Below are 13,340 nucleotides of genomic sequence, written 5' to 3' on the forward strand. Positions count from 1 at the left end.
ACGCTTCTCTCTGGAATGGACTGGAAGCCGTGTGCGTGGCAGCGGTGCTCTGGGTAGGGCTTGCTCCTGGCATGGCCAGATAAAGCGTAAGGAAACGGGAGGCACACAGGAGCATTTATTCTGCTTAGCCGAGTTTGTTCCAGCTCATCTGGAAGAAACAGATGGCTGCTGACATTGCTAGAGGCAGACTTCTGGGCAAATTTAGCCCTAAATGCAGCCAAAAAGCTTTAACTCAGGGTCAGTTTACTCAGTAAAGCAATTATAGAAGAAGACAGATAAATATATAATCAAAAAGAATGCGCACAATACAATACTTAATTTGAGATCAACGTTATCATATCATTTAAATTTCTATGAATATACTTTGGTTTTGGTGGAAATATCTAGAAATTTTCTGGTTACTTGAATCAGAGAATATGAAATATTAAATCTTTCCAGTTTCTGCCAGAAACAAAAATGGGTATATTTATATGAGGTAATATCCCATTAACTGCTTAGCTGTAATAAAATGGCAATGTTAATTTGGCATCTGGGAACAAACCATGGTTCTGAGTTGTAAAATATCTTTCATATTTTCTATCGCAGGCACTAATTAGAAATGTTTAAAATGCCCCTGGCCTATCAGCTTACTGAAATTTAATGTGTCCTATGGTGCATACTCTTTATTTTTAACCAAGGAATTTTCTTAACTTTTATTTTAATCACTAATATACTAACATTCTCTCAGTGATCATTTTTGAACAATATTTTTTCTCACAAGATGTTTTATGGAAACAATAATTCAGTACACACATGAAACAATAATTACTTTCAGAGCCATTTTAACTTAGCAGCCTCATGAGAAACATTGTATGTATCATTTAAATAAAATCTAAATGAAATTTAAAAATTACCCGTTTTAGGGAGAAAAGGAACATCCCATACCTGATACAGAAGTGTGTCCAACATACTGATGCTAAATACCCTTCCAGCGGCAAAAGGCAGTCGAAACATAAAAGCCAAGTTAGACCCTCTCTCTCGTTCTTTCTGTTCAGAAAATTGAGACAAAAAAAATTTTGACTCTGCTATCTTCGATGCATTTCTGCATAAACAATACATTTTCTTGACATATGTGGAAAAATAAATTCCAATCATATGGTTCTTAGCTGTCAGAGTGCAACTACTTGATTTGCTGCTGTGTTTTACAGTATTCTTTCGATTTTGAAAAGTAAATTTTCTTCATCCATAGAAACACCTGGTAGTTAAGAAGTTGGTTATTTCAAATGGTGGATAAGTATTTATTCTTCATAAAAGAGGTAACAGCAAATAAACAAGCATAGTGAGAACCATATAATCAAATGTAAAAGGAAATCCTAGTCAAACAATGTATTATGATACTTCAAAGGTTTGTCTTTATTTATTCTAAGGAAAATACAGGCACGTAGCAAGCTGTTGGTGGACTAAATATGTGTGCCTGCCTGCCTGTGTCCGCAGGAATTCCCAACCCTCAAGGTCAAGGCCTAAGGGAGTTCTTACAGACGCGATGAGGGAGCTTACCAAGGAAGCACTATTTGATACTATTCACATTCAGGTGCCACTGCCAACGTGAGGGACTGGCAGGCAGTCCCTGAATAGGTCATGAGGCTACTGGCACGGTGCCCTAGTGAGTGGATTAACGCGCTGTGGGTGGGAAAGGTTTGTTATCCTCCTGTGTGTGCATGCTTTCTGGGCACAGTAAGATACAGCAAAGAGGCCCTCACCAGGGCCTGGCACCTTCGTATTGGTCTTTGCAACCTGCAGAACTGTGAGAAATACATTTTTTTTCCTTTATAAACGGTATTCTATCCAGGCCATGGTATTCTGTCCTAGCAGCAGAAAACAGACAAAGACAACCATTTAAGAACCAGGGACGTGGACCATGGCCAGACACTGACTCTGCTAGCACCTTCATTCCAGACTTCTCCGTCTCTCACCTGAGAAATAAACATCTCCAGCTTATAAACCTCTCAATCGATGGTACTTTGCTGTGGTTCCCAGCAGACTGATACAGCCTATTATGGACTGCAGGCTTCATCTTTCTGCCATCTTAATTTTATTTCTCCATCTGCTTTATTTAAGTTGTGCCAGCCACACCAGTTTGCAGCTACAGTTCTATAATGTACAAAATTACTGTGTTTATACATGAATGGGCATGTGATAAAGCGAAGGAAATTTTGGGGAGATTCTTCTGCAATTATACTCATGTTGTGAACGAAAGCAAGTGTCAAATATATTTTTGGCATTTTTATTTTGGAAGCAGTTTCTAAAGAATGGAAGTGATACTGGTATTTCACAAGTGATAAACTCAAAATCACAGGTTTCCTTTGCTACCAACATCACTTTGGTAGAAAAAAAACACAGATACAGCTAAGTAGGTAAAAAAAAAAATCAACAATCCAGCTCTTGTGGCAACAAAAGCAAACTATGCTTTTAATGCAGCTACTTTGGGGCCGCCACAGGGAGATATCCCTCCCTCATCTTCATGTTAAGAAGATATGGGACACAGAATTTCCAAGTGATGGGATAGATGAACTAGGGCTATCACTTGTGTTGATAATCATCTGAGACTGACTTGATTTTTGGACTTTAATTAGACATACACTTGAGTTTGAAGCTCCAAAACAGCCAGACCTTGGAGTAGAATAAAAAACTCCCAAAATATCCATAGTGTATGCCTAGTTGAGAAGATCATGAGACTATGAGACTGCCTCACTAGATAGACAAAGAGAAGGCCAGGGGAGCAGCAAAAACATGAAGTGGTGCCCATTTGCATCTATGCTTACAGTTTCATAGTATATTCTGTAATGTACCAACCTCAGTTAAAAGTGCTTAACTCGAGCAGTCCATGAAGGTGAGCAGGAAACAAAATGGAATTGGTTGTTTGTATTTTAAGTAGTGTTTCCTGGAAATCTGGGAACACATGTAGTTCTTAAGATGTGCCAAGCATTCAGAGGAGAGAACAAAGCCATGGTACCTTAATGGCAAGTTAAAGCAAATAGCCAGAATAATATGCAAGGACCCATGAGAATTTGAAGTGTAGGATTTGCCATTCGGAGACTGGACTATCTAGTCTTCTTTTCCAGGTTATTTCTGTTCTGGGAACTCTTTCTTTCTTTTTTTTTTTTATTTGAATGTCAGATATACAGAGAGGAGGAGAGACAGAGAGGAAGATCTTCCATCTGATGATTCAATCCCCAAATGACTGTAATGGCTGGCGCTAAACTCATCTGAAGCCAGGAGCCAGGAACCTCCTCCAGTTCTTCCACACGGGTGCAGGGTCCCAAGGCTTTGGGCAGTCCTCAACTGCTTTCCCAGGCCACAAGCAGTGAGCTGAATCTGAAGCAGGGCCGCTGGGATTAGAACTGGCACCCATGTTCCCTCTAACAGACAGTATGTGATACCTGGCTGAGTATATCTTTATGGCTTTATATTTTGCCATATCCCTCAGTTTTCATCAGCTTTTCTTTCTTATTTTTTTAATGTCAGATTTAGCTGCAGCAGAAATAAACAAGGCACAGATTTGCTCATAAGTCGACCAGGCAAGCAATGATGATTTGAAGCTAACATTGTAGGGATATAGGAAAGCCCTTCGATGGAGTTAGACAAAGGTGCGAGTGTGCAACAGCAGACACACATAGAAACTGGAGGGGCTGAAGACACAGCAGCCTTCAATTCATGGAAGGAGAAACGGTGAAACATCACACTGCCTCCTGCTGAAAATCAAGTGGGAAGAAGCTTGGGGAAAGCCAGAATTTAGCAGTTAGAAATTACCCTCTACTTCTTCAATGTGCTATCATCTTGTCTTTGGCCTTAACTATTTCTTCTTGGATTTGTAAGCCTTTATGTTAGCTTTCACATCTTTCCCAAAGTCCAATTACATCATCACCCCAAACACTGCTCTGTAACTGAATTTTGCATTTTAGTATCACAAATTCCCCATCATGCTGAGTCATGTACAGATCAATTAATGAAGATGAAAAATGACTAACTAATCAACCCAAGGATTGCTTAATTCTCTTTCCCACTCCACCCATCTAATACACAAATTCCAGCTCTAGTTCACTTAACCGTCATAACTATTTCCTCTTCTCCAACCTATGGCTAAAACACTTAATGAGATTTACCTCTCCTGTTAACATCCCAACCCCAAGCCTTTTGTCACTCCAAGTTATTCTGCAGAATTTTACCAATTAAATTTATTAACAACTTTCGTTACTTATATTTTGGCTCATCATCCTTAGTTCACTCTTTGGATCAAGCTTTCCTGGTTATGCCTGGAGAACGAGGCAGCACTTTGATGAAACCGCATTTCACCCTGATAAGAGCCTGACTTAAGAATATCCTGGCAATGGAGCATTAGACTGAACCCAGAGGAGCAGGGTGGTGGTTTCTTGTGTACAGTGGTTTCTTGTTTTCAGATTGTCAGTGATGATTTTCTCAATCCAGCATATGGCTCCCCAACATTGGGAAGCAGCCAACATTTAAAACACTTTTGTTTCATTATCAGCCAATAGTCACACACCACAGATTAATTTAGCTTCTGCACAAAGGTTGATACCTGGGCTTGAGTTTCCATGTCAGTGAAATGGACTCATTATATAAGTCCCACATGCTGTCTATCATGATTCAGAGCCCTGAAAACGTGTCTAAAGGGCTGAATAAAGTGCTGCTATTTATTAGCTGAGTGAGCTTGTACAAGTCACTTAAACTTCCTATTCCCCATTTCATTACCTGTGAAACATTCATATTAGTCTACGTTCCATTCTGACTCCAATAAACAGAAACAAAGAACATCTAAAGAAGTTATCTATACTTAATACTCAATGTTTTTTATTAATATTTGAAAATATCCAATTATGTATAAGCTTGAAGATTTGCTACTGTTTTTCATCTTCCTATAATGCTACTTCCCAAGCTTTCTCTGGGATCATTTGATATTATCAATATAGTTTAAATTAGGTATCCATTCCATGAGAGAGGCCTTTCTTTATAATTTTATTTAAAGTAGATTTCCCTAGTTATTCTTGTTATTACTTCCAGGGTTTTTTCGAAATCTGTAACTTAGCACTTATTTTTTAGCAATTACCTTCTAATTTGATTAAGCCATGAGTTATAAGACAGCAGAGACGGTACTTCCCACCTCATTGCTTAACCAGTATTTAACGTAGTATCTGGTACACAGATGGCCAACTGAATGTTATTGTACAAAAAGATGTGTCCTTATTGTTGCTACCTACATCAAAAAATTATGTAATTTAAAGATTAAAAGAGTTACATACAGAAAGCAAGAAAATAATGTGGAGTCCACCCAATGCCTCACTTTTCTAATTTTGGTGACTAAATGGAGTTTGAAAATTTGAAGGACTACAGCTGTGCTATGTAAAGCTGATTTTTTTGACATACAAAAATTATGTATTATTTTTTATTTTATAATCACACATTAAAATACCTTCATATAAACATATCTTCATCCTAGTACAACTCTACTCATTTTACTATTAACTTTGTGTTCTTCTACTAACGAATACCTGAAAGAAATCTATGTTATTAAAGTCCTAATTTAAGCACTGGAGACAGTTTAAAATGCTTGGTGTAAACTGTTTTGTATTTGGGTTTGTTAGCATTAACATATGCCTTCCTAGAGGAAATTATGTGTTTCTGACAGAAATTTTGCTTCCTCTAATTCATGAACATCTAACATATACGATGAAATCATACAACTTTTACGTGTAACAGAACAATGTGAGAGGTAAAAAAGGAGCATGGCAATTTGACAGGCACAATTAGTGGTTTCTACCCCTTATTCTCAGTTATGGCTCCTTTACATTCCTTCATTCTCGCCTCTGGACTCAGCATTGAAACTGCAGCTCTGGTGGCCCTTCTCAGCGTCTCTCCCACCTGACCTTCGTCAGGGTGGGACAGAATCCATTCTTATTAAAGCGCTTGCTTTCTTTGCACATCCTCCTATCTCAGTGTCTATACTGTCTGGGACTGCTGACTCATTGTCTCTGGTTTGTCTTACTTATAAACATGCCGTCATAAGTCTCGAGATAAAGTCCTTAGCTAAACTGTCCTTCATGGAAGCCTTAGCTTCTCTTGGGGCTGGTATTGTGCCGTAGCATATGAAGCCACTGAATGCAAAGCCAGCATACCATATGGATGCCAGTTCATGTCCCAGCTGCTCCACTTCTGATCCAGCTCACTGCTGATAGCATGGGAAAGCAGAGGAGTATCAAGCCAAATGCTTTGGCTTCTGCTGACCACAAGGGAGACCCAGAAGAATCTCTTGGCTCAACCTTGTCATCTGGTTCAACTCTGAACCGTAAGGTCATTTGGAGATTAGACTGATGAACAAAAGAGTTCTCTTTCTCTCTTTCTGTCCCTCTGTCTCTCTGATTTTAAATAAATAATGAAAAAGTTTTTAAAAGGTAAACTTTTTCTTGAGGCTTTACAGTTAAGCTTTTATGTGTATAACACACACTTACATACTTCCCATCCTTTTTTGAGCTTTTACACGTATGACTATTATGTGCTATCACTTTAATATTACTCATAAAGTTGTATTTATTTTTTCTTGGAAGAATTACAGAAATACAGAGGGAGAGAGACAAAAGGAAAGCTTTCATCTGGCGATTCACTTCCCAGGAGGCTGCCACAGTCAGAACTAAGTCAGTTTGAAACTGGGAGCAAGGAGCTCCTTCAGGACCTTGCACATGGATGTAGTGACCCACAGAGTTGTGCTCATCTTTGCTGCTTTCCCAGTCCATAAGCAGGGAGCTGGATGAGAAGTGGAGCAGCTGGACATGGACTGACATGCATATGGGATGCCAGAGCCACTGCTGGAGGATTGGCTTGCTATACCTCCACTTTGGTCCAAATTTAATATTATTAAAGATAATAATTGTGCTGTCTCCTTCATCAAAGCCAGTTTTTCACAGAAATCTCTCATTAGATTCAGTCAACAATATGGCCCTATCCTAAACCAACCCCTTATTTATTATTCCCTTCCCATATTAAAGTAACTTTCTATCTCCTCCTCCCCCCACCCACAGTGTCCCTTTCCAGATAACTACAGAAATACCATGGCAGGCTGATAGATACACAAGTCTGATGATGCCACCATCCCCCTGTCCTCATTTACAAGCCTGTCATAGCTCTTCATTCTCTGTGTATGTCAGCATTCAAGGTGCACGATGGTCTGGCTCCCGAACCACTTTGCAGGATGACTTTTAAATACTTGCTAACATGGATGACAGGTACATCGTTCAGGGGTCTGGTTAAATCACGAAAATTCTTTTCTTCTACCTGTGCTCCCACTCACTGTGGGTAAGATCCTCAGATCCTCACCCCACAGTTCTCTGGAACAGCCTGGAAGCTTCTTCAACTTCTGAAAAACCTTCATGACAAGGTGATATGCCTTTAGGAGGTGTGACTAGTATTGTAGTTATAATTTATTGCCTGTTTGCTATTAGTTTTCCTTAAAATGGAGTGGAAAATCAGTTTTTAGAGTACTATTTTCAAGGCGTACTGGTTTTAAAGTTAGGTCAAAGAACAAGATCTCCAGAAACTAGTCCCATCATGATAACACTTTGCATAATTTTTTCATTCAACACAGTGAAGAATCAAATTGGTTTTATAAACTGTAGCTCATCAGTATAGAGTTTAGATTTTAAAATTAGCATTTGAAATCATTAATCATTAATGTGAACCACCCAGTTTGATTTACCCTCTGCTGTGTCTCTCACAAAAGCACCCTGACCAGAAGGTGTAAACCTGTAGTGATTAGTCTGTAAATGACCTGCAGAGAAGGTTCACTTGGTCTGAATGCATTTATTGAAGCTTCTTAGTTTTCCAACATTGATCCAAAGAAGCTAACATTTTTACTTATTTTCAATTTGGTAAACCATAAGGTCAGGGAGCAAATTGTCAAAACTGCAAACATCTGCTCCTTTTCAGATTCGTTTGAACAAGATTCATTTGAGTTGTTTACTCCACTGGCTTCCAAAGGAGCTCTTCTTTGGAAAATGAAATAGTAAGAAATCAATCCAGAGATCTTTTGGATTATATCTACTTGACACATAACTTGAATGAATATCAATTATATCAGAAAATAACACAGTAAGTAAATGAAACATACATTTTAGAATGCTAAATTTTAAAAAGTAGAATACGTTTAGCAGACTACAGATGATCCCATGGCTTCGAAGAAAATTCTAAGCAGCAGAAAAAAGAAATGCTTTTCCATTAACTCTTAGGTGTCGGCACCTGCATTAAGTTCCTAAGGCACCAAGATAACTAACAAAGGTTTCTTTCTGTAGGAGAGACACTCAAATGCAAAGATGACGAAGGCATATGATACAAGCATGTGCAGGCAATAAGGATGTGGAGGTACAAGGAGGAGGATGGTGGCCAAGGTGAACAGCAGCGTTCAGCCCTAAAGCAGAAGCACATGGAGGCAGGAGTAAGCAGTAATGCCTCATTTCATGTGCAGGAACTTATTTCCTCTTGCTTTCTATAGAATGAAAAATCTGTAATTTTTGCATTTTCATTGAATAGATTTTGCGTAAATCGCAACTTGTTCCCTTCCAAGTCTGACTTGGATTCATTATGAAAGAGCCTTGTTTTTCAGAAAAGGTTTGCTATTTCTCCTATTGGCTTCCCCCCACCAAAAAAAAAAAAAAAAAGACTTTGAGGAGAAGACAAATTTTTTTTCTGTTGTAGTTAAATGTGGGAAAACATTGTCTGATCTATCCGAGGTGACTGATAAACAAAACTTCTACTGGCAACAATTCTTAATGCACAAATCAGTTTGATAACAATGTACCTTGTAGTCTAAGTTCAGAAAACAGGTCCCCATCCTTATAGTGAGCCACTCAGTGTGCAGTGCCCAACTCAGGAAAAACTGTCACATTATATGCTGTGCACCAAGCTCCCCCAGCACAGCATGAGTGCTGGGGTCAGGAGGGCACATCATACTGCCAACACCATTCTACCTGAAATACCGAATACAGAAAACTAACACTTTCTAAGGTTACTGAAAATTTAGCCAAGTAAAATCATGACTTTTAAAATAATTTTATAAAGTTAACAGTTATGAAAACAATCATAATACAGTGGTTATCCATTGATTACTTTGAGGGGAACCTGCCATTATTTTTCTTTTTTATAAAGACTATTTCTTTGCTTGAAAATCAGAGTTACAGAGAGAAAAGGGTGACAGAAAGAATCATTTTTCCTCTGCTGGTTCAACTACTCTACCCTACGTGGCTGCAAGGCAGGGGCTGGGCCAGGTAGAACTCAGGAGTCCGGAGCCTCCACTGTGTAGACCATGTGAATGGAAGAGACCCCAAAATTTGACCATCTCCTGCTGCTTTTTTCAGGCCATCCACAATTACTTTTTCACAAACTTTTACACACAGTCCCCCATCGGTAAACCACACACAAGCATGGTTCAAAAAGTATATGGAAATGAAATTAAAAGTTAGGTGTAGAAATTTTGAACCCCATGAATAGCTTCTGCATAATTTGCATTTTCGATATTATACATAGATTTTAAGAGGCATTTCCAGGTCAACTGTACACGTTTAAAGGCAGTTAAATTCGGAACTTTGCAGTGCTCCCTCAAGAGTAATTATTCACTAAAATGACTCACAGAGCACGACCTTACTGCATGATGACTATTTTCTAGGGAAGGACACACATGGAGAGGCAGGCAAAGGTAAGTTGGAAAGGGTCCCCAGGAGCGGCAGTGTCTGTGCATCAGGAAGTTTACGAGCTGAAAGCCCTCTGAGCCTCGTTCCTCAGAGCTGTGATTGGGGGCTCATTATATGAGTACTACTAATTAATCTTTGGCATTTGAGTGAACTCAGTTTCCACAGCATACTGAATGCCCATAATAATCCATTCATTACTTCTTTTTAGACAAAAGTGTGCTGGTATTGTCTGCAAAGACTAAGAATCTCCATATTTGCAAAGTGTTTGCTACTTGATGGGGGCTGGGTGGGGGGAGGAAGCTACCCACCATGTAGTCCAACCCTCTTATCTTAACAACCTGAGTGTATTTTTCAGGAAGATGTGAGGAGCACAGTCTAAGGAGACCAAGACATGACACATATGGAGGAATCCTGGCTGTATGCCACGCACCTGAAACAAACTTACAAGAAGGTTTAAGAATGTATTTTCTGAGAAATACATTCAGGAACTCTGAAATTACATGAATAATAACAGCCTCATAAGAAGGCTGAGCTGGAAGACAAGAGCCACAGAACACAGCAGTTGGGACAGGTTTATGGCATAGCATTTAAAAGCCTGCGTGGGATGCCAGCATTCCATATGAGAGTGCCTGGTCTAAATCTCACTCCACCCTCCCGGAAGGCACACTCTGGGATACACTGGGTGACAGGCCAATACTTGGACTTCCACATGCCTATGAGAGATCTGGACTGAGTTCCTTCCCCTGACTTCAGCCTGGCCTTGAGGAATGAACTCGGGTGTAGGATCTCTCTCTCTTTCATTGTCTTTTTCTCTGCATGTGTAGAGATGTACGTATGTGCATTTGAACAATGGCAATAGCAGAATAATTCTGCAGATAACAACTACAAATAATAGACTAAGACTTCATTTTCAGTAAGAGCAGAAATTGTCCTCAAAATTTCAGCTCACATTTTCATTATGTTTTCAGTTCTTTCATTCTAACTTAAAAATGTATATATATATTTGGGCCTTGTATTGTGGAAAAGTAACCTTAAGGCACTAAATGTGATATTGGCATCCTGAGTGGGAACCATTTCATTTCCCAGATGTTCTAGTTCCAATGCAGTTACCTGTTAATGTGCCTAGGAATGCAGCAGAAGGAGGGCCAAGTGCATGAGCCCCTGCCACCAATATGGGAGACCCGGATGAAGCTCCTGGCTCTTGGCTTCTGCCTGGCTCAGCCCTGACTGTTCAGCCATTCAGGAAGTGAACTGACAGAGATGTGAGAGTATGTGTGGGGGGGATGTGCGTGCGTATGTCCCTCTCACTGTAACTCTTCCTTTCAAAGGAATAAAGACATCTTTAAAATATATTTATTCATTTAATCTTTACGAAATGAAGAGAGAGAAAGAAAAGGAAAGAGTAAGTGAGAAAGAAAGAGAATGTCCCCTTATTTTGGCTCACTCCCCAAACTGGGACTCAACCCAGGTAGCTGAGACTCGATCCAGGTCTCTCACATGGGAGGCAGGGACACAAGTCCTTGGGTCACCACCTGCTGCCTCTCAGTGCATACACTAGGAGAAACCAGGATTCCAACGAGTCACTCTGGCAGGAGACGCTGGCTCGCCAGCTTTTCCCTTTACTATAGAAACCATCTCGGTGAGGATGACTATAGAAAATAGTCATGATTAGGTTTGGTAAAACATACCACCCAAAACATACCACCGTGACATCCCATAAAACAGTAAAAGCAGGAAGATCTCTCTGATCTTCTCTAGCTCCTTCTCTCTTCCCACAAAGCTTGCTAGATTCTCTCCTAAACAATCATACACTTCTAATGCAGAGTGGTTCCTACTATATGCAGAGGAAGTGACTGTTCCCGTTGCTGAAGGCTCAGAGATACCACGAAGATCCTTAACAGATCAGCCTCACTACATGTCTCCACCTTAAACCAGAAGATCATGCTTCCCTTGTCCAAGCGCATTACTGCCCAACCGCCCACTCCTTACGAAACCTACTCATACGCATGCTGATTTGCACCTGCGGGCTCTTCGCGTCAGAAGACTCCTGTGTAATACAGAACTTAAATAAACGTGTCATGTTTTTTGAGTTAACTGCTTTTATTTGTTTATTTGTTTTGGTCAGAGAGGCTTAGCCATGAATCTTGTGATAGCTGGGATCATTTCTTCCCCATTTTGGAGCACTTCTAATTTTTATTTTGGCCCAATCTCAGTAAAGTGTTATTTATGATGCCAATAAAAATAATGAGTTCCTTTGAGTGCCTGATTTGCAGCAAAATATCTAAATTTAGTCAAGTAAGTATAACAACTGGGGTCAGTAGTCGATCATTTCACATCCATCCTTATAAATGATGACAAATAACAAATGTGTTAACGGCCAAGCTGATGGTTGTTCCTGAAATCAAACCTTCATTGGGTTTCTACAGTGATGGAGCAGGTACACCTTTCAAATATACAGACTATAATAATTGTCATAAGAACCTATATATCTCTCAAACAGTAACTGTAGGAAACATTACTGAGAATATATCTAGAAACTGTAAATAAAGACCAGCTTCCTAATCCTAAATACACATTCTTGTGCCAAGAATACAGGTACAGGAATATAACTAACGAGTAAGTTAGCTATATTTTCACAACTGTAAATACTAGTAATAGAAAGCGCTGTTTGGGTGGACAGTATGGTGGTATAGAGGCGAATTTTCTGCCTGCATCGCTGGCCTGTCCCAGCTGCTCCACTTTCAACCCAGCTCTCTGTTGAAGGCCTGAGGAAGCAGCAGATCACGGCTCAAGTCGCTGGGCCCCTGAGCTCACGGGCAATGGAGTCTGGTGTGTGAAGGACTGCAGTGCTGCGGTTCTGGGGCCGGGCGTCTGAGGCCAAAATGTTGGTAGGTTTGTTTTCTTCCCAAAACCATACAGGAAGCCCTCTATCCCTGCCTCATGGACTTCTTTACCCATTTCTCTTCCTTTTGCCTTCTCCTCTCCAATGTCCTCCTTGAAATTGACTGTACCGGGACCCTGTCCCCAAACCAGCTCACATGGTGGGTGCTGGGAGTAGGACTACAACACATTTTTATATGAGAGAGAAGGGATGGAACTCATGAAAAACAAACAGCAAAAACATTTCTGAGATAAACTTTAATTTCAATTGGTAACATTTCAATAAGTGAATTAAAAAGAATTTTCCTTTGGCTTTGCACGTAACAGGGGTGATCCTTTATCTGCTAAAGGCCATTTGGACTTTCCAATGTCATTCACAAACCATATAAAATTATCAACTTAAAAACTAGCCTGCTATGCATTTACTGAACTCTGATTCTTTCCTGTGTTTGCCCTAGCAGGCCAGATCAAATGATTTGGGGGCACTTACAGTCCACAGGCATGATGTCTCCTTCCCTGGCCAAAGCACCCACATTCCTGATTTCAATTCTATTTCCTCAGCCTCTCTATTCCTGACATATTTTAAATTGTGTTCAATTCCATTTCCTAAGGCATTCCCTTTAGAAAGCCTGCAATTATAAAGCTCTGTCTGTTTGAAATGAAGGCAAACCTTCTGAAATCTAAATATACTTCTAGTCAGTGTAGTTCCAGGAACTTTTTCTTGGGAGC

General features: G+C 39.9%; 1 protein-coding gene across 3 annotated transcripts in view; it reads right to left on the minus strand.

The window, feature by feature from the left end:
* Window positions 1-13,340, minus strand: part of KCNT2 (potassium sodium-activated channel subfamily T member 2) — a 336,723-nt gene that overhangs the window by 37,260 nt on the left and 286,123 nt on the right. For all 3 annotated transcript variants that reach the window (XM_040985195.1, XM_040985194.1, XM_040985193.1), the window contains one exon: window positions 925-1,026. In XM_040985195.1, coding sequence (XP_040841129.1) covers window positions 925-1,026 — 102 coding nt within the window. The remainder of the gene's footprint in view (window positions 1-924; window positions 1,027-13,340) is intronic.

The sequence above is a fragment of the Ochotona curzoniae genome, unplaced genomic scaffold, assembly GCF_017591425.1.
Source record: "Ochotona curzoniae isolate NIBS_2020 unplaced genomic scaffold, NIBS_Ocur_1.0 contig_430, whole genome shotgun sequence".
NCBI lineage: Eukaryota > Metazoa > Chordata > Mammalia > Lagomorpha > Ochotonidae > Ochotona > Ochotona curzoniae.